Raw genomic sequence first — 22,538 nt, forward strand, 5'->3', positions numbered from 1 at the left:
CTGCTGTAGATCTGTACAACGTACATCATCTCTCTTAATAAGAGCTTTGAAAAGCAGTAAAACATTTTAAAAATTGATATTCCAATGAAATGATGATGGCAGTTCACACTTCAGAACCACTGCTTCAGGCTCTCTGAAAATTCAGGTACTTTTTGCTACTTCAATCAAATTCAGGTCATATTTTGAGAGCCATTTTAGAGTTATCAGATTATTTTTCTTTTCGTTTTAGACAGCAGTAAGGCCACGTTTCCCACACAAACCTTTTTGGCTTGCAAGGCTGGAACTGCATACGTATGCAGCTTCTTTAAGCATATGTATGACAACAAAAATTCTAGAATGTACCATTTCTATACAGAAACCACAAAAAAAATAAATTTTTGCACTGTAATAAAATTGCTCTTGGCACGTGTTCCAGAATGGCATTTTGAATGGATAGCTACGCTATCAGGGCTACAAAGATGATTAGGGGACTGGAACATCTCTCTTATCAAGAAAGGCTGAGGGACTTGGGTCTCTTCAGTCTGGAAAAAAGACAGCTGAGGGGGGACCTTATCAGTGCTTATAAATACTGAAAGGGTGGGTGTCAGGAGGATGGGGCCAGGCTCTTTTCAGTGGTGCCCGGGGACAGGACAAGAGGTAACAGGCACAAACTTGAGCATAGGAAGTTCCACCTAAACATGAGGAGAAACTTCTTTCCGTTGAGGGTGGCAGAGCACTGGCACAGGCTGCCCAGAGAGGTGGTGGAGTCTCCTGCTCTGGAGACATTCAAACCCCACCTGGATGCGTTCCTGTGCAACCTGCTCTGGGTGACCCTGCTGTGGCAGGGGGTTGGGCTAGATGGTCTCCAGAGGTCCCTTCCAGCCCCTACTGTGTCCCCTATGATTCTGTCCCTTCCATTCCCCTATGATTCTGTGTTTTTAAGGGTAGACAAAGAGACTGGAAAACAAATCAGAATCCATCTTCTGCCCCCTTCTCTGCTAGTCCTCTAATCTCTTCTACGTTGCCATAAGGGACTCTCAGTGTTTTGATCATGGAGGAAGTTGCTACCTATTTGCTAAGCAAGCAAACCTGCACCCGGACGTTTTCCTCAGGTCTTCCCATAAAAAGAGTAGTGAATAAAAATAAAAAAAAAATTAAAAAAAAATCGAGTAGATGTCTATTTGCAAATAAAGAAGATAAACCAAAATGCTAAGCATAACAACTTGCCTTTCAATGTTTTGCTTTCTTAAGTACAATAATTAAACAGGTAACCTTTTCCATTTTTCAAAGCAGTTTATGAAGAAACTAACGAATGCATCCCAGTGAGACGGTGAGGTAGTACCACCACAGTTCAAGGAGGGTAAACTAGCAAATTAAGACATCAATTCTGCAGGCTCCATGCAGACCTCTGAATTTACAGAGAGTTAAATGACTTCACTACGAAAGCCACAGTTCCAGAATGGGACTGTATCAAACTTGAGCTACAAGGTATCATCCTGAGAAACGCTCAAGCCTATTTAGATGCAAACATCCATCCTAAAAAGCTTTTTGGATCCTTTGGTACTTAAGGCGATAAATCACTTTGGGGAACCAGGCACAGATGCTTTGGACAATTCTTCTGTTCAAAATCTCAAATTTTACTCTTCCCGAAAGCAAGAGATGGAAGGTAAGGTCATCCAGGCAGACTACAGAAATTCTGAATTTTAATTACATTCTCGGACAAAGAACCATATAAAGAGAGACATACACTGGTGATTCCTCATTGCAGAGTTGTTCGCTGATAGAGTTTCAGGTATTTAGTGACACACTCTGGATTCTTTGTGCACTTTTTGATTAATTTAAATCCTGTAGGGGCTAGCAAGCCATTTCCAAACCATGGAGCTACAACATTTTTTCCCCGTTGTTTAATCAGCAATTCAGCTCACCTCATGTCAACGTTTAAATAACTTTCTTATTGTAATAAATAGTTTTCTTTGGCAATCACGTGCATTAACAAAGCAAAGATTTTGATCTTTTTGTGCATAAGGAAACAAAAATGCCTGACAGAAACAGCATAAGGCAAATGGGACTAAGATTTTCACACAAGGTCAAGCTACACAAAATAAGACCAAAACCAGCTGAATCTCTGTTTAGCATTTGAATGTTTAAAAGATTTCTTACTTCTGTGTAGTTTCAGAATTGTGTAAGACATAGCAGTGAGAATCCGCTCTCCTTCAAGTATGTAGATATCCCATATCCTGAGGCTTAACGTAAAGGGAGTCTGCAACGACAGAATCAGGCAACACCGTGAAACCGTCTGTCCCAACTCACAATTAAAAACAGAAATAGAAAATGGAAAACATACTCACACGATCAAGGAAACACTGGAAAAACCACTTTGTTGTGTAAAAGCTAGTGGACATATCCTGTGAGTCCTGTAAAAACCACAGAAGGTTAAAAATACCAAAATCAAGAAATGCCTTGCGCTGTCCATGAAAAAATTTTTACCTTGAGGCCAATGTACCCAATATTCACCGCAAAGAATTAATTAAACTACATGAAACACTGTTGCTTCAACCCAACAAATACAATTTCTGTCTTTCATACTTTTTCTTCAACTTCACCACCTGAAGAAACATGCATTTGGAGATGCAGAAGGCATTAACGCACCTTAGACCTCCACCTTATTCTTGGGACAGAGGTAGCGGGGGATTAAATCCTCTCTCAAGAAAATACATCAATATTCTGGAGCAACCAAAGTTCAGGCACTGTGTCCATTTAGTCTTTCATTTCTCTATAGCAAGGCTGACAATTCTTGCCAAAGGTTGAAAAGATTTTGTGACAAGAATACCTATCCACCAGAAACCAGCCTAAAACAATCAAATTCTTCCAACACAGGACCTCAAAACAGCACTTAGGCTGATAAGCAAAATCATTCCTTAATTAAGGGGCCTAATTTCCCCGAGAGCAGAGAGAGCCATCTACAGGACAGATGGCCCATTCAAAGATGGCTAAAGCTGCTTCGCAGTTTTGGGGAGCTCTTTAAAGTTCTTTGCACACTTTGAGGAAAAGCTAAAGCAAAATCTGAAATGCTAAGAAATCTGAATTTTAACTTTCGGATAGGGTAACATCATATTCTATGCTTGCCACATTCAGCTTTTCCAAAAATTTCAAGTATACAAACACTGAAAAAGCAATGAACCAAATCCAGAAGTTTCAATCATATAAACACTGAATAAGAAACGGACCAAATCCCTCTGATTTATCTGTACACTTCAGCAAGTTAAAATGGGCTCATCTTAGTGATACATTCACAGCAAGAAATGAGGAAAAATAATTCTTCATATAATTTAAATAAAGTTTATGAGATTTTCATTTTGAGAGTCTTTAAAAAAAAAACGGATAGAACAAAAACCACCTTGAGATTTTTTCTAACCTGTAAGAATGGCCTTCAACCTACTGAAAGATAGATACAATGGACTATACCTGTCCCTGAAAAAAAAATTATTGCTATTAAATTTAATGCCACTAAACTAATTAACACAAAAATAGAACTATGTTCTGATTTAAAACTGAGAAGAAAAATATATAATAAATATATATATAGTGAATGTTCTCTGGATCCCTCTAAACAAGTGGCCAAGAACTGTCTCAGAAGGGAGCTATCAAGGCATTTTATTTAAATTAGCTTTTTCAATTACTAAAGCAACTTCCTCCACTTTTCGGAAACTTTCAAGTGACCCAAGGGAGGGGAGTAAAAAAAAAATTCTTGATTATTAAATGCAGTAATAAGGGGTACATAAGCAATATAAAAAAATTAATAACATGACAGCCATAGGTTGTATCACCTCAATTGTGTATAATTATTTTTTGATTTTTAGTAAGGGTCTTTTACCATTTATTTTTAAAACCACCCAATCTTCTTGGGATTATTCTATATTTTGTTCCTGAAACATGACAATCTCAAAAATGAGAATAAGATGATATTTCTAAACTAGAAGCATCATCTTTAATGTACTCTAAAAAAATCAAATCCACAACTTGAATTTCAGAGCCAAGTTAGTTACAGAACTAGTCTTGGATTTTTTTAAAATATGACAAGATCATCTTGCATGACTAATTTTGACTTGACCTTTTAACAGAAGAGTGGTTTTTCGTCCTAGCCGGATCTGCCTAATTCCATGTTATGAGCAGGTCTTACAGCATGTTGTTAAAAAAAGACATTAAGTTCTATTTTATAATACAACTGGCACACATTAGATGCAATTCGTCGTTGTCAAGGTGCTAGTCTGCTCCTGAATTGTCTTTTCGTCTTTTTCTAAGGAGATAAACACACTAAACAGAAACCAATATAGCCTTGGGAAGGTAATGTTCATAAGCATCTATCACTCTTAGAAGATGTTGCTGCAATTGAGCATCTCTTACACTACCTTTTAAGACTTGAAGACGGATTCTGGCAGAACCAATGGGATTGTAAAAGAAAATTCTTGATGACTATTGGAAGGGCGTTTTTCTCCCATTATAAAAATAAATTGTTCCTTAGGCTAAATACAGCCAATACTAGCAAAAGAATAAAGAGCATATTATTTCCTATTTAAGAGCATTAGAAGAGATAACACTCAGCATTTAGCTTCGTGAAAATACTACTGAGTATGTGCAAATTTTAAAAGGACCATTAACTCCTCTTATAAAGGTTACTTTTTAAACAGAGATTAAAACTGCTTGGTTGCAAAGTCACCTCTGCCCAGAGATGAGCCACAAAGCTTTACAAACAATAAACCCTCAATAAAATGTTTTAACATCGGCTTGCTAAACAGCAGTTTGCATAAGGCCAAGCAGAAGTATCACATATTTTTCTTAACTCAGAGGTCAAAGTGAGACAGACACACAATTTCATTGCTCTTAGGATCCAATTTCATGATAACTCTGCCAAGGCGCACCATAACTCTGTCTATAATGAAAACAGCAGCACTTCTGCCTCTTCCAGCTTTGCATTTTTTTCTGAGGTTTGAGGTATTCTTAACCTAGTGGGTTAACCTGAACTGCAACAAGGTAGCAAGCTGTAAATTACTATTGATTTTATTGTGATATTAATACTTACCAAATGCTGCTTAAGTTTGGACAAAAATTTTTTCAGTATCTTGTCATGATGTTCTTGAAACCTCAACAGTTTTGGAAAACCAGGAATAAAAAAACCTACGAAAAGAAGTTGACCATGTAACAGGTGTATGTACAATAAAAATGATATTTAAAAAGGTATTCAGAGCTCTTATAATATTATCCTTCTAACAAGACCACTGGATCTGAACAGATATTCATAGCAATATTATGATGTCCACATACGGATACGCACATACTCCTGCCTAAATGACTACAGCAAAGCATCAATACGTTCCCTTAGTGACTACTACTAGATTAGCGATGGTAGATGACAGCAGATCCATCAGTCCTACATTAGTCTACCCACTACATGATCATGCGGAAACCAAATTTATAATTATTCTTTAAAAAAACAAAACAAAAAACCACAACCCACACCAACTGAAACTTTTAAAAGGAAAGAGACATAAATTGGGATTACGTCCAGCAAATTCGTGATAGAAGGGCAAGCATCATAGGCAGCTGTTTTAGTGATCATACACTGGAAAAGGAAAGCGCTAAGCACCCTTCCAATTGAGTTATCAGCGGAATTAAAAAAAGGCTCAGAGCAAACACATAACACTAGCCAAAAAACTTGAAATGTAAAGGAAAGCTAGTACAGCTACACAGCAGGAAAAGAAACCATTCAAAGAAAACCCTTCAAAAAGCTGAAGCTGTGTTCAGATCACAAAAACAGAGATGATGAAACACTTGCAGTAAAAAAAATGTGAAAAACAAGCCTCCCCCAAAAAAACAACTTACAAAAGACATTACTAATAGACCTATTTTCAAACACCTTAAAAGCAGAAAGCCTGACAGAGAATTTGTAGGCTCAGCAGTCTGTGAAGATTTTTTAGAAGTGCTCAGAGAAGATAAAGTCTAGACTAAATACAAGTTAATTTTTTGCATGGACGTTCCCAAGTCAGAAGCTAAACAGCTCTAAAAGAACTCAAAGGTCAACTAGGTGAAATATCGATGCTATCAAACCTCTTGCTTAAAATACCAGGAGCCTGGAAAGTGGCTGACACGATGTCAGCTTTTCTTAAACTGGTTTTCACTCCAATATCAGTCCAATATTCAGGCCAATACCCCCAGAGGAAACCAACAGAAACCATAATAAAGTTGAGGTAAGCAGATGTCCAGATGGATGCAATGCACCAGGGAAGAATCAACACAGTTTTCAGAAAGAGAGGTCACATCTCTTAGATCTACTGGGCTTCCTTGAAGAAATTAGTGAGCATTTAGGCACAGAGAACAGTGGATGTTGCCTATTTGACTTTCCAAAGGTACTTAATAGTACCTTTTGTCTATTATCTTATTGTCTAATATCACCAAAGTAGCTTCATCTCTTCAGTCCACCTCCTAAAGCAGCTAATCCAAAGACTTAAAATACAGTAAAATAAAAAAAGACAAAAAGGCTTCACCCATGAAGTTGCACAGGAGTTTGTGCTGGGACATTAGCCATTTGACATGTCCATGTGTCCACACTGTGAACGACCAGTAAAGTCCTAGCCACCCTGAAAGAGGACTGAAAAATCGGGAAGAGGTAAAGAAGTCACAGCAATTATCAAAGTATACAACAACTTCTGGGTCAGGAAGAGATTAAAACGCTACATCTGATCAGCCTGCAGTAAAGAAAGAGCTGATGGGAAATACCACCAAGTGCCAGCGGTGAACAGGTTATGAACATTCACTGCCTTCTCTAAGGCAAAATGTAGAGGGCATCATCGAGAAACCATCATGTGGCAGAGCCAAAAAAAAAAAAAATCATGGAAGAACACAATCCATAGTCAAATGCACTGAACTATTTAAGGAAGAAAAGTTTACTGGAGACTACTAAAGGCAAAACAAATTTTCATCTCAAGAAGCTCCTCCTGAAATTCTTTCGGCCTCTAACACATTTTCCAGGAGGTGCTGATCTCTGGTTGCCTTTTTCTCAGACGCTTGACTGAGCATCTGTTGCTGGTCGCTATCAGAGACAGGACACTGGGCTAAATAGGTCTGGTACAGCAATTCCATACTTCTACAATTAAAAAAGGCTAAAAATAAACCCCAACAGTTTTTACTTGTAAATGATAAGCAGTATGGAAACTGGAAGAACAAATATAAATCCACAGAATACGTCACTTAAAAAAAAAAAAAGCCAATCACTAAAAAAAGTCCAAAACCAAAAAGAAAACTCTTTCTAGTTACCAATTCTGTAATTCAGGGCATGGTCACTAGGCCACAAGATTTACTATCTCAGATTCACACGGGTTTAGTGTACCATAGATACAAATGCATATTCTACCACACTTAAATGTCAGGTTGCCTATTAGGAAATTTTTCTAATATAGGCGAGTTGTTGTTTGTTTTTTTTTCTTAATGTAAACAGTGAATGACTACATCAGAGCTAATTAGCCATTATAAATAACATTCAAAAGCGCTTTATCCATCGAAAGTTGCGCTTCCAGTTTCTATATACCAATGCATTATCTTGACTTTTTAAGACTATAGAAAGACCAAGAGCTTTCAAAAACCTAGATAATTTTCAGGGTTCGATACCTGTATTTTACTGTTTGGAGACTTCACATCATCCATACAGTATGAAACACCAGAGAGGCCAAATTCATCCCTTGGAATCAAGCGCTGTTATGCCAGAAATTAGTCTTGCTATGTACCTGAGACACCCAAAAGGCATTCCAGGTTTCCAGATCACAGGTAGAAGAGAAAAATCAGATAAAAAAACCTCGTCTATGGGGAGGAACTTTTAACCATCCTACTCTTGTCAATATGATTCTAATTGAATTACTCAGCCCATCCCTATAATTTCCATACAGAGACGCTCATTTCAGAGAGCCATCTGATGGTCAGTAGCATCAAGTGTAATTATAAAAAAGATTTCCTTCATAAATATCAGCAATTTAGAACTGAAATTATTTAGGCTTTCAAGAGTTGATAAACAGTGCTTGAAACTACTTTCCCCAAAGAGCAACACAGAAGAACAGTTATATGCCATCCGTTAGAGTCTCCCTTCCAGCATCGACAGTGATATTTACAGTAATGCTGCACTGTGGCACAAACTCCTTTAAAACATAGACATTCAAAGAATCATAGGAAATCTAGGCTGGAATGGACTTCTGGAGATTATCTGGTCCAATCTGCCAAAAGCAGGACCTTAGATTAGGTTGGCAACATTTAATAAATGCTAAATTTGGAACATTTGAGTTAAGCTTTTGTCAGCATATCTATAAATGCAAACTTCCTTAACAGCTGTTGCCAAGACAGCTTCAGTGGGTGTATAAACCTGTGTGACGATGGTTCGTATGCCCTGCAGAGGAACTCACCAAGCCTCTTGGGCTATTCAAAGCTCCCTCCTTCCCTCTCTAATCACTTGCCGGGTGCGTGCCCTGTAACTTGGGGTGGAAAGGAGAAGGAAGGAACGAAGGAGGGAGAGAAGGAGGTCTGCACGGGGTATTCAGTAACAGTTACACAGGCAGTGCGCTGACTCCCATATGTACACAAGTGACAATCAGCCTGTGTAAGTCCATCACCAGCTACTAGATGAACCCTGGTCATCACAGCAAGTTCAAATGATGACTACAAAACTCAGCCTGAGAAATTCACGTTGAGAGTTCTCCATTAGGATCACATTCCAAGGTTAGGACTCTTTCCTGGTTTAAAAAAAGGTGACATGGACAAAACACTAAGACATAAAATCTGGGAAAAGTTTAAAATAAAACCAAACAACTGTTTAACAGTCTACAGCATCTTAAAGCTCCCACATATCAAAACCAGACCAAATGATTTGGTATATAATGAGTCGATTTAGACTTACTCCCCAAAACACCTAAAATTTTCTATGACCTTTGAGGAGCTCAACATTCTACGCAGTTGTATTTGCACAGTTGTAGTGGCATAGCTCTTGATTATTATTAAATCTATAGATTTGTTGTAAGATGCTTTTAGGCTGTGTTATCATTATGTAAAGCTCCAAGCACGTCTTTGACTCTTGATGAATTCAAAGTTTCACTTATGACACCGATCCTCACATCAGACTGCTTTTTTTTTCTTTTTTTTTTTTAAAGGCAATAGCAATGCAGAAGTATAAACAGAAAAATAACCAACTAGCACTTCATCTTGGAGGTGGAGAACATCCAGGAACACTGAAAAGCCAGGGAAGGAAGATACCACAGTTATGAGAAAGTCTTAAGCAGGGAAAAGGAGCTAAAGCCTGCTGGAAATTTGCCAAAAAGCTCAAGTTCTAGATAATATTTACTTTTTGAGGCATTCAAGAACTACAGCTTTTCTGAATCACATCACTAACATCTACAAGAGATGCTGGAATTCCTGGTTATTCCATACCAATAGCCATGGAATATGCATAGATCATACTAAGTTTGGCACGGAAAGAGAGAACAACTGATAACATAAAAGTAGCAAGACCGTGAGGGCAGGAAATGCTGTGCGAGGCAGAGATAAAACCAAAAAACACAAAATTAATGCCTAGATATAGGTCCATTTTTTATTGTGGACGCCTTTTCTGCCAAATGACAGCATAGCTGCAATATTATTTAACACATTCTGTATCAGGTTTCCACTACTATTCTCGTACTATACAGATGTCTACATAACCAGCTTTCAATTGGTTACACTCCCTGAGAGATTAAGAGGAAAGAAAATATCTGACTTTCATTAAGAACTATTTGAAAGATTTCACACGTAAAACCAACTACTTACAATTATGGGTGACTCCAGCAACATCCAACGGTATGTTACTGGATACAGTATAACGCTCCCATTATGTCTTAGTTTGACCATACAGAAAGAACAGCATAGTTCCATTTTGAAATAATTTTCAAATTAAATAGAGCAGGTTGAAACCTAATATATACTAAGCAACATGAAACTCCATACCATGCATAGCATGCTTTGGACCAGAGAGAAGTTTCACCAAGGCCCAGAAGGCATCTTCTTCATTCATGTACATAAGGAGTAAAGCTGTGATCTGGCTCATTCCTTGACAGTATCCAACTTCCTGAAAATCAGAGAGTGAAAATATTAAAACGCTGAAAACAAAGCCTTATAACCAGGAGCTGTTAGTTTTGCCTTGAGCTAGGGGAGGAAAGAGGATGCCTGTCCTGATGGCGTAAGTTCCCTAATCATGGCACCACCAAACACACTTAATAAATAAACATTTTAAATGCCGATAGATAGAGGGGATGATGCACAACCCTCCAACTGAAAAGTAAACTGGAAGTCTTGATTGTTCATTAGAACTCTCTACTGATGCACAAAATCCTCGTCAGTACTAATCATTTCAAGTAGTTTAGTTGTAATTTGGGGGGGGGGGGTTGTGCAGAGGGGGAGTCTTGCTTTGTTTTGCCTTACAGCCAGGGCACCACCTGATAAACATAAGACTTTGAGCATGACCTATAACTACAAACATGCTCAAGTTTAGCAGCCCATAGCAAGCAAATGTAATAAACCTGAAGAAAAAAATTTTACTGTTCCAAAATTGAACTTGAGTGTTTCCTCTGCTATTAATTTTGACTTTTATAGCAGGAACCAACTGCCACTATCATTTAGCTGCTCAGACAACCCCACTAATAAAGTATTTGCAACGACAATGACTTAATTGTTGGATAATGTTTGTCAGGTTTACAAGTTCTTAGCAGAACTTTGCTCTAGAGATAAAACCAAAGCATAAGATCTGCTATACGTTAAGAGGAAAAATGCAACGGCGTAAGTGCAAAATAAAAACCTCCCTGCAGTATTCCCACCATTACACTTTAGCAGTTGATTTTAAACACTATTTTTCATGCAACTTGAAGATATTAGTCCAATGTCCTATAGGGGAGATATAAAGGTTCTTCCAGAGTTTTATTTCTCAGGGTGTCAAGGCTGCTTACAATGAAAAGCTTATAACAACATAACAAGTGAAAGACAACAAATTCCAACAATGTAAGTTCTTTTATGGGCCAACAACTGGGGGGAGACAGAAACTGAAACAGGACAGAAAGGTTACATTTCCTAGAACTTTGAAAAATGAAACAAAGTGGTAACCAGAGTAACTGCTTCAATTCACTTCTTAACTTTACATATTTTTGCATTGAATTCTAGGGAGCTGCTGATGGCTATACAATGAAACATGTAAAAAAATGATCAAAATGGGTACAAGGAATGAAGGGACGGTACATTAAAACCACAGTTAAATGTGGACACAATAGCATTTCTGTTTCTTCTGTTTTTATTATGCAGCCAAAAGACGTTACTAAATACACAAGTTTCTAACCCTTATCATATAGCCTAGAAACCCCACTGTCGTGGTTTACTCGTAGTTAAAGAAATCCTCACTCAGGACCAAGCTCAGCGGTGGGAATGTACTTAAACACGTATATTGGAGTATACCCAAAAGAGGGCTTAAGCAAAGAAGATACAACCTTTAAAAGCATTTTCTGTTTATTAGAACCCTCCAGGTTAGGAAATATGCCTGTTTACTCCAACGTGCATCTTTCTGCAGGGTGTCTTCCCTCAAATGATCTTAATGGGAAGTATGTAATATAACGGGGGAAAAATACCAGTAGAATAAAACTCCATTATGGCACAAATTTGTTATTCTTATTAGACACAATACTTAAGTTTCAGTTAAATTGTATGCACCGTTCAGTCTGCCCGATAAGATACTCATAAACAAAATGCTTTGTTTTATTTTAACTTCAGCTCAAAACATGTCAACAAACAAATAATTTATTTCTATGTACTTCCAACGGGCGCACAAATGTTTGGTTTGGGTTTTTTGGTGTCTGGTTCTTTTAGGGAAAAAGAAGATACAGAATTGCAAGTTGTTATAGCACATTCAGAGAAACCATATTTAAGTGTGAAGGTACACAACTTACCGTATTATATATGGAATATGCAGCTAAAACATGGAATAAAGATTGTTGCCTGGAGAAAGAAGAGTAGAAAAGGAAAACAATATAATATTGTCTTTTGTAAAAACAGAAAAAACATAGAAGTAGCAAACTATGTTTTGGAAACCTGTTTGCCCAATTTAACTTGCCTAGCACTAAAGAACAAGACAAACCACACTTTACAATGATATGCTCTTCTGATTTCAAACCAACATTGTATTTAGCGCTTTTCTGATGTTTTACATGTTGAAATGTTTCAAAAAACACCTACAATACTTTGAGAAGGCAACGGTGTCAGATCATCATTTTTACAGATAGGTAAAGTGAAACATAGGATGGGCTACATTTCAAACACTAATTTTTTTCTGAACGCCAAACTTCAAACACCCCAGACCTGATTTCTGTGCTTGAACGCTGTTAGGACACTAAGAGCTGTTACTAATTTCAGAGATGTAGTGGAGTTGAAATACACAAAGCAGCCACAAAGGTGTCTTAATCTTGGCACCCAAATTAAAGGCTGCATTAGTGACTGCTGCTGTCAAACTGTAGAAAAACAATATCAACTCCGAGTCAGCACCCCACGCTCAGTCCTCCAGAGCGTACTGATCGCCATATACTTTAGAGTTCGACTTACAAAGAGCTTTCTGTAGGTCCTTTGCTTTCTGTAAAAACAGTCTACCTTGTGAAAGGACTGAGATTTAAAAAAAAAAAAAAAAAAAAAAAACCAAAACAAAAAACCACCAACAAAACCCAACAAACCACACAACCAAAACAAAACTCTGCTCTTCTGAAATTGGGATATCAAAGTATTGGTGGAGAGCTCTCATAATGAATTTTTAAACTCACACCTACTTCTTTGTGATTTGTCAGGGACAGAATTTGCAAACCTGAATGCTTACTTTCATCTACAACTAAAACTCCTAAAATTTAACTGCTGAGTTTTGCATACTGTCCTTTTTCTGTCCAGTGAAATCCCCTCTGCCTGTCACTAATCAAATATATAGAAATAGACATTAGCAGGTTTAAAAAAAAAAAAAGCATAAGCAAAACACCGCGTATTTTCTATTGGGAAAAGGATGCATACTTGGATAATTTTGCCAAAACATCTAGATCATGACATTTTTGTTTGCTCTCTTACAGAACTGAAGCTTAGCCGCTCTCCAGCAACCAAAGGAAAGTGTAACCTGAAGTACTGGATATTAACCTGGACTCTTATTTTACAAGGATGAACTAAAAGGTCCCAAATGTACTCAGGAACTTTCTATATCTTCAGATGACCGTAAGAAACTCAACGTAAGAGCTCGATCTCATTCACAGTAAGATATATAAAATAATAGTAATTTTAGTACTATTTACACTAGATGATACCACTAAAGGCCTGTAAAAGAATGAACCTTCAAAGGCACACAGTCTACTTAAAAGTCAAACAAGCTACTGATTACCGGGGGGACTTTATTTCATTGCTACGTGAAATGATTTCTGAATTTCTCACTGACATCACTGGAGATACATAATATATGTACAGTAATTCCAAGACCTATTCCAAGTGTGAAATTGCTTTATGCAGCCAAAGGCTTTCCTGTGGACTCTGAGGACACGCTTACAACACAGTTCCAGGGACTGGAGCTGGCTCTGCTTGTGTTAACCCCAAATTGATGGGGCAGCAAGCTGCTGCTGACACCTCCAATGCGCGCAGAAAAACCAACTGAGGCCTGGAAGCAACACGGCCATTTTTGCATGGCACCGTGTCAGTACCGCTGAGGGGCCGGTGCGGGTGGAACTGCACAAGTATATCTGAACTACAGTGCCTGCACAGTTCTCAGCTTGGGAATTTCTGCTTTGTACTCCACGCTGTATTGCAGCCATCAGAGAAATTCCCCATATTTAGGATTTGGCCACAAAATACCTAGAACAGTAATATAAGAAAAGCATTATTATTATCACATTGAAGTTCACAGCTCGTCGAGTACTGCATTTTGAAAAGCGCAGACTACAGTAAAATCTGTCCTGGAAAGAAAAGGAGATTAAAAACTGAACTAATACAGTCACAGAAGGGAAAAAAATACCCTCTTCATCTCAGCAGGGTGCTGATGCTGCAAGCTAGCAACAATGCTGATTTTTGTATCGCCACTTATTTCGCTATTAAGCATTTTTAAAGATGACAGCTGCCTAATATTCCTCGTCCAATGACAGTAAATAAAAAAAAAAAAACAACATTTTGAAGAAATCCAAAAGCATTAAGGCCTACATTTGTAAATAATTAAACACTCACATCTAAAATACTGCTTTATTTGGTTCTGCATTAGATACTAGGAGAAGAGGAATATAAAAATCCAAAGGAAGGCCAAAATCTCTGGGAAGGTAAAAATTATCAGAGGTGCAAAAAGCTATTTTGTTTTTGAAAATACAGTTAGATAAAACGACTGGGTAATAAATTGTAATTAATTTATTTGCTTGGAACTCCCAGGCTTTTGTAGTCACAATATCTGAGATTGTTTTTATTAAATATGAAACAATATGAGAACTGTATAGAAATGGATTCCTTTGGAATGCTGCTGACCACCTCATAATGAGGGAAAACTTCTTTGTTGGAAGTGACCATCTGATTTTGCAGTAGTAACGGTAATTACATCATTGCACATTGACCATCCTGCTTTGAGAGTCTGGAGCTTACATTCAATATTCTTGCACAGATCGAAGAGGCTTGAGGCAGACCGGAAGCTAGTTTTAAGACAAACAAAACCAAACCTTTTAATTTACTTACTTAACCCCATATCTGTCTCGAAACATGATATGATCTCTATATGTTCGATTTACATCAAGATCAATTTGCCTAATATCTGGTGAAGACCCTCGTGCTTGACACTTCAATTTCTGGAAAAAGAGTAAAGAGCAGAAATTAAGTTTAAAATTGTGAACTCTAAAATAGTAGAAACCTGCCTGACTGTACTCCTGTATTGAAGTATTCACTGCATCATGTTTTAAAACACTTACTATAGAATACCAACTCACAAGCTAAGAATTTTAACTTCCGAAATATGCATATACATATATAAATTCTATAGAGTCAGACACATTCACACAGCAGAGATGTAAGAAGACCAATCTCGTAACACGCATTTTTGTGGCACACCATTCACTACCCATATTCAAGGCTATGTTTCAGCCTTTCAGATCTCTAACTGCCATTTCTCAGGTAGGCACATCAGCGGACAAAGACAGAAAGTGCATTTTACTACTCAGGGACAAGAACCTAAGATGCAAGTGTTCCAGACTGGACTTTTAGCAAATGATTTAACAAAACTTATAGCAAATGTGGTTTTCATACTTTTCCTGCCCTTTTCTCTAAGCAGAAGTAATAGCTACATAGCTGACACTTCTTATCTAAGTATAGATAATGGACATTTCTCTAGTCATTTCCTCTGTCTTTCTGTTCTAATCTAATTTAGTTGTAGAATACCTCTACTTTGGCACTTGCTTTAACATTTTATAATTAAATACAATTTTGCAATTGAATACTTAGAAAGCCCGTACAGGTTAGATAGTGAAAAATAAGGTGGTACTTAAAATAATTTTCTCTTGACATTCATTCATCCTCACTTCTATCCCCAGAAGTTGAGTTTGCAAGACATTTCTAACTGGATTCAACATGGTATTTTCAAAAAACACTACACTTGAGTAGGTGTTATTAGAGAATACCCCAGACAATCTAATCTGCACAACTCTACAGATCTGGTTGCAAGAAAACAAAAAAGGTTTAAAGACAAAACTAAGAAAAACAGAGAGACCAAACAAGGAACAACAACATCCAGTCTGCTGAATACAACCAGAAGCTTCAGGCAACTTGGGAATTACCTGCAAGTCATTGAACCAACTGGTAGCAGCCATTAACCAGCACAACACTAACCACAATCCCAGCTTCGTGCACCTTTCAGCTTTACTTAGAATCGCAGAATTGTCCAGGTTGGAAGGGACCTTTAAGATTGAGTCCAACCATCAACCTAACACTGCCAAGTCCACCATGAAACCATGTCCCTCAGCACCACATCTACCCATCTGTTAAATACCTCCAGGGATGGTGACTCCACTGCTTCCCTGGGCAGCCTGTCCCAATGCTTGACAACCCCTTCCATGAAGAAATTTTTCCTAATATCCACTCTAACCCTCCCCTGGCGTAACTTGAGGACGTTTCCTCTTGTACTATGGCCTGTCACTTGGGAGAAGAGACTGACCCCCAACTCTCTACACCCTCCTTTCAGGCAGTTGTAGAGAGCGAGAAGGTCTCCCCTCAGCCTCCTTTTCTCCAGGCTGAACACCCCCAGCTCCCTCAGCAGTTCCTCATCAGACTTGTGCTCCAGACCCCTCACCAGCTCCGTTGCCCTTCTCTGGACACGCTCCAGCACCTCAGTGTCTTTGTCATAGTGAGGGGCCCAAAACTGGACACAGTGCTCAAGGTGGGACCTCACCAGTGCCAAGTACAGGGGGACGATCACTTCCCTAGTCCTGCTGGCCACACTATTCCTGCTACAGGCCAGGATGCTCTTGGCCGCCTTGGCCACCTGGGCACACTGCTGGCTCATATTCAGCCAGCAGCTGATCAACACCCCCAGGCCCCTTTCCACCGCACAACTCTCCAGCCACTCCTCCCCAGGCTTGTAACGGTGCATGGGGGTGGTGTGACCCAGGTGTAGAACCCAGCACTTGGCCTTGTTGAACCTCGCACCATTGGCCTCGGCCCATCGATCCAGCCTGTCCCGATCCCTCTGTAGAGCCTTCCCACCCTCAAGCAGATCGACACTCCCACCTAACTTCGTGTTATCTGCAAACTTACTGAGGGTGCACTCCATCCTCTTTAGATTTAAAGTACTATTATCCAGAATGACTTGTCCCCCAGACAGACAGAAAAGAAGTGAAGACAAAATTTATGGTTTTAAGGTGGCATGAGGACCCAGAGCCTACGATTTGTTGGAATACAGAAAAAGAAGAGCCCTGAGCCCTTGCTATCGGCAGGAGCCTCTAGCGTGAGTGAAAAGAAAGGGTACCTAGATGTTGAGAAATAGAAAGGAGAGAAGATTAAGAACTGGTAATTGCCCTACAGAGAGAACTGAAAGAAGCTGTTTGACCTACAGCAAAGTGCATATTTTCCTTCTAATTTTAAGGTGTGCAATTTGTAAGGGATACTTGTAATGAGGAACGTTAATATCACTTCAGGAAATGGGAAAAAAGGAGAGCAGTATAATGAGCTTATCACAAATAAACAAGCTAGGACAATGATGGGAGAAACTCTTTCTACTCCTATATCTGAACTACAAACACTTTTTTGTTTTGTATTGAGCACTAGATGACATTAATCATTTCTGAAGATGAATTCACCTATTTTTAAATACTTCTAGTTTAACTCAGTATTCTTTCCCACGACTACACTATTCAGTATGAGCACTGTTTTATCACTTTTGGATCTGCCACTGGTCTTATTTACAAAGTTCAACAAAATGTAATAGTCAGAAAGAGCAGCCTGTCAGACTAAAGAGCAATAAATAATTTCAGAGGAAGATCACAGGCATCAAAATTTAGATGACATCAATGCCAACATCGATCTTCTTTCATGACCTTACAAGATTCCTTCTCTACTTGGACCTAAAGTCTCAGCTCCAGAAGAGTGCTATTATAAAGTGCCAAAATCGAACAAGCAATGAATTTTCTTAAAACTCTGGACATTATTTCTTCCAAAGGCAGTGAACATTTAAATTCCTGTGGGGAAAAATTCAAACACTCTATAATACTAACCTGCCTTTCTCTTAGCTAAACTCTCCCTATAATCCTTCAGCAAATTAAGAGAGACAGAGAAGAAAAGACAGAATTTTAAAGGATTAGATTCCCCTTCTACCTAACTTACTAGCCTGCACATGAACCTCACTCTCCATTCTTAGGTCTGAACTTTAGCTCTGATGTCCATCAGCTGTATTCACACCCACAGAAAAAGTAGAGTTAGTAGGGAAAAATTTAGAGGAACGTAACCACAATAATTGAGAGGTTGCTTTAACTGCTACTCAGGATGAGGAGGGGGACCAAGGGGGTAACACATAGCTATTTTCTTTATATTCTAAGTAGGAGGTATGCTTAAGCGGTAGATTTATACCTGTAGAATTTTGCAGGGTTAACACCCTGTCATCAGTTGCACCTCTGAGAATACAATCAAGTGACCAGACAGTGCGTTGTAAGGGATATCTAAGCTTCACTTGGAGATGAGATGGCAGAAAGAAAAGGCAGCTTGTTCTGGCTTTTACAAGACTAAAGCACCAACTGCCATCCCCTCCAGAACACTGGAACTCCTCTTACCGATACTCAGCTAACGAGGTGCTTCCTTAATGGACGTTTCTCACAGAGCTGTAGTTTCAGAGGTTTCTGTCTTACTGAGACAGGGTTTGGGTTTTTTTTTTTCTTATTTTGTTTTGCTTTGCTTTTAGAAGGGCTTTTGCAAGTTTTTGAGGATGGGAAAAGAAATGGAAAGAAGATCAAATTAATTACATGAATTACAGAACCAAAAAATAAGCCAGAAAAGTGCTTTTCAATATATAGCCTTTTTCCTAGATAAAATAAGTAGTAGACTTCAATGCAATCTCTAATCCTCCTTTTTTTTTTTTTTTTTTTTTTAAACACTGCATAACAACAAAAGGTTAATAAAGCCTGTAGTCTTAGTATCCAAAGTTTTAATTAATGTTACGTGGAAATTCTACAAACTCACATTATAGAAGTCTTTCATTTCTTCTTTCATTTTAGGAACATCAAGTAGTAACGACCAGACTTGCCCTCTGAACTGCAGTGGGATTCCTTTATAAATTCTCCTATGAAACTGTAAAAAGAAAAGAAAAGATAAATGCAGAACAATCTACAACGTTCTGAACAAAAGAAACAGTGGCACACAACATGCTACAGAGAAAAAAGCAAGTATATCAATTGTCCCAGCAAAGGGATGACCTGCTGGGGACATAATGTTCCAGTGTCTTTTGAGGGACTGAAAGTGTCCAGTGATGCCACCTGGGACCTCTGTTGACAGAACCAGCAGAGGCAAAGGGAACAAAATGGACACACAGGCCAAAACATCACTCTCTGCAGGTGATGCTTAAAGCCAGGACTTTGGCAGGTAGGAAGGCCTATCAAGATTTTGTCGCCTCTGCTGAGCAGCACTTATTCTACAAATATTGTAAAGACTACTCCAAATTTTGTAATTTAGACCCCAAAAAAATCAGATTCTTAGCAACACAAAATTTCAGGACATGCCGCAAATAATTCACTATAATTACAGACTATAAATGTGAATGGTGAAAGGCAATCAGCAGTATCACAAAGCTTTAAAGATTACCAGTAAAAAAAAAAAAAAAAAAAAAAAAAAGAAAAGCATCGCTGATTTCTGAATTCTTGTAAAACTGCAACAGTGTGCTGCTGTATGGATGTATAACAAATAAACATGTGAGATCACCAAAAAATCCAGGATGTGCCATTTCTAAAGCTAACAGATTTCAGATCATATTTCTAAACTAATAATCAGTTTTCTACATGCATATTAAAACATTTTCACAAAAAAACCCCAAATGTATAAAAGATATTCTAGCAACGGTTTCTAAGAATAAAGAACAACCTACCAACACTGCGTGGAACTCTTAGGTGTTAAATAGAAAATTAAATTCCCCATTCCTGACACACAAAGCTTATATTAGAAATGGGTCAGCCGGGAATAACTCAGTACCTGTGCGCAACTAGAGTCGCTGTGTAAACTATTTATCAGTCTTGCCTCTGACACGTCACTGCTCTTGCACTCTCATTCAGTGGTTTGGTTCTTATTGGGCTTATTTGAAAAAATCAGGAGCACTGACAACTGTCTTCCTCAGTTCTCTTCCGATTTGTATCTCTTTATGCTGCAGCATTTAGGAGCATGAAGAGCCTCTAAAGAGAGAAAGATGGACTGCCTGTCTAAAGTCTCGGCTTTACGCAGCCAGGAGAGACTCAAGATAAGTAAAGCTGCACGGCAATTGAATCCTACTAAAAACACACCAAAAATGTTATCATCTTTCAGGAGACATGTCCAAGAAAAGGAAAAACAGAGAACTCTAACAAAGAAAACAAACCTTTCTAAAGTTCTCTTTTTGCTATTATTTTAAGGATTGCACAGGGTGACAATTAGATTTAGAAGAGAACAAAATACACACAACCCCTCCCCAAACAATTTATTCTTTGCATTTAACCTACAATGAAAGTTAGACCTTAAAAATTTCAATCGACAAAGCTACCGCTTCCTTAAAACTTTTGTGGAAGTTATGTTTGTAACATAAAAACATATTTTAAAAGAAATGTCCTCCTCAAAGACAAGATCCTTTTTTCTTTTTCACATTATTTCATGTCGTAAGTTTTGGAAGACTAATGAACCCCTCATTGCGGTACACTTGCAAACCTCCTGCTGTTTGGGATATATCAGATCTTTGAAGGTGTCTTTAATGCCAGCAAGGATTCGTGTCTGGATTTTAGAATGTGCTACTCTTACACAAGTATTTCGATGGCTTTCTGATGCAAACAAAACTTCGGAAGGTTATGACCTTTTTTTCCCCCCCCCCCTCCCCTTTTCAAATGAAAATGTTAAACTTTTATAAGATGCACCAGCAATCCTGGAGGCTGTCCACAAAGAAAACGTTGTGCTTTTAAAGAAAACTTTGTGGCTTTAACACTACTAAGATTGCTTAAGTAGCAACACTTCTAGTGTGAGCACAGTTATGTCAGTACAGTTTCTTCCGTAAGGATAAAGAACAAGGTGTCGTGCTCCAAAGCACCCTTCTAGAGATGTACTTCTAGACTTCAGCTCACGCAGAGAATTTCAGTGCGCGTCAACCCAGAACCAAGCAAAACTGCTCGCAAGAGAGAGGATAATTCAGCCTTTTGAAAGCCAAGCAACACCAACTGCAGTGGAGTCATCCTGCGAAGAGAACAGCCTGTTTATCGGAAACCAGAATGAAGGAAATTTGCGAAATCTTTTCTGGGAACTTGAAAGAAAAAAAAAAAATAAGCAGTATTCTATGTTCCCAGTGACGTGTAGCTGTATTCCTCAGACCCATGGTACAGCAACAGTGTATCTTGATAACAACTATTACTGCCAGTTCATTATCATTTTGTAACTCATTTTCAAATGTCTCCATCAACCATAAGGTTATTAATGAAGAGAATTACGCGAAGAAGACATTCCCAGGATGATTTTTGTTTTAAATGAGTATTCTGGGAGAAGGTCAGGTGGGCAAAGGCCAGAATAAGCCTTCATAATAATAGTTTCTTATCAAAGCAGAATTAAAACAAATTCAAACCATCCGAAGTAAAGGGTTGCTTGAGGTTTTTTTAGGACATAAAGGTGAAGGAGAAGAACAACCAGTTTCAGAGGACTTGATGGTATTTACAAATTTCCCATCTTCTGCTCTTCCCAGACTGAAACAGTCAAACACTAGGAAGAGCCCTTGAAGTAGTAAGTAAAAACTGACATAGGGAATTGAGGAAGGACTTTTAAAAGAAAAGTCTGTAAAACAAGTTGGCAAAAAAAACTTTTAAAAGACTGGAAAGGACAGAGAGATTAGCAGTTGCATCGGCCCACAACAGTTATGCCAAAGAAACCAGAAGGAAAGCAAACATTCTCAGTAGCTAAGATCAGAATTATTGCACTACCTGACAGAATAAACCTAAATAACACTCGGAGCTTCTTGCAAACCGTTTTAGATCTGTATCCAGCTGACTCTGCTGTTCCAACTATTCTTTTATTTAGGCAGAGAAAAAAGCTCTCAGTCATCCCAAGTTGTTACAAGATCCTGTCTACAGACCCAACGGAGCACGAGACTAAAGACTTTCACTGTCTGCCCGGAATACAAGAGAGAAGAAAAAAAAAATAAATGTGTATATATATATATATATGTATATGTATAACTCAAGAACAGAACCGTTCATGGCACAGGCTCTATTACACTAATGCTAACATGAAAACAAGTGTGAATAATTTTATATACAATGGAAAACTGGCAGGAGTGCCTGAGGGTTGTGCTGCCATCCAGAGGGACCTCAACAGGCTGGAGAAATGGGCTGATGGGAACCTTATGGAGTTCAATGAGAAGTGCAAAGTCCTGCACCTGGAGAAGAAAACCCTCGAGCGCTGATATAGGCTGGGGACCAACCAGCTGGAAAGGAGCTTGGCAGAAAAGGCCCTAACGGTCCTGGTGGACACCAAGTTGGACATGAGCTAGCAATGTGCCCGTGGGGTAAAGACGGTAAATGGGCTGCACTAGATAAAATACTGCCAGCAGGTCGAGGGAGGTGATCCTTCCCCTCTACTCCCCTCTCACGAGACCCCACCTGGAGTATTTTGTCCATTTCTGGGCTTGTCAGTACAAGAGAGACATGGACATATGGGAGAGAGTCCAACAAAGGGCCACAAAAATGACTAAAGGTCTGGAGCATCTGTCCTATGAAGAAAGGCTGAGAGAACTAGGACTGTTCAGCCTGGAGAAGAAAAGGCTAAAGGGG

General features: G+C 38.6%; 1 protein-coding gene across 5 annotated transcripts in view; it reads right to left on the minus strand.

Annotated features, from left to right (window-relative positions):
- USP6NL (USP6 N-terminal like) overlaps positions 1 to 22,538 on the minus strand; it is a 128,232-nt gene that overhangs the window by 16,456 nt on the left and 89,238 nt on the right. For all 5 annotated transcript variants that reach the window (XM_074573277.1, XM_074573278.1, XM_074573274.1 and 2 more), the window contains 7 exons: positions 18,736 to 18,843; positions 14,755 to 14,864; positions 11,976 to 12,024; positions 9,994 to 10,114; positions 5,060 to 5,154; positions 2,328 to 2,393; positions 2,140 to 2,239 (listed from right to left, as the gene is read on the minus strand). In XM_074573277.1, coding sequence (XP_074429378.1) covers positions 2,140 to 2,239; positions 2,328 to 2,393; positions 5,060 to 5,154; positions 9,994 to 10,114; positions 11,976 to 12,024; positions 14,755 to 14,864; positions 18,736 to 18,843 — 649 coding nt within the window. The remainder of the gene's footprint in view (positions 1 to 2,139; positions 2,240 to 2,327; positions 2,394 to 5,059; positions 5,155 to 9,993; positions 10,115 to 11,975; positions 12,025 to 14,754; positions 14,865 to 18,735; positions 18,844 to 22,538) is intronic.

The sequence above is a fragment of the Larus michahellis genome, chromosome 1 (genome assembly GCF_964199755.1).
Source record: "Larus michahellis chromosome 1, bLarMic1.1, whole genome shotgun sequence".
In the NCBI taxonomy this organism is placed as follows: Eukaryota; Metazoa; Chordata; class Aves; order Charadriiformes; family Laridae; genus Larus; species Larus michahellis.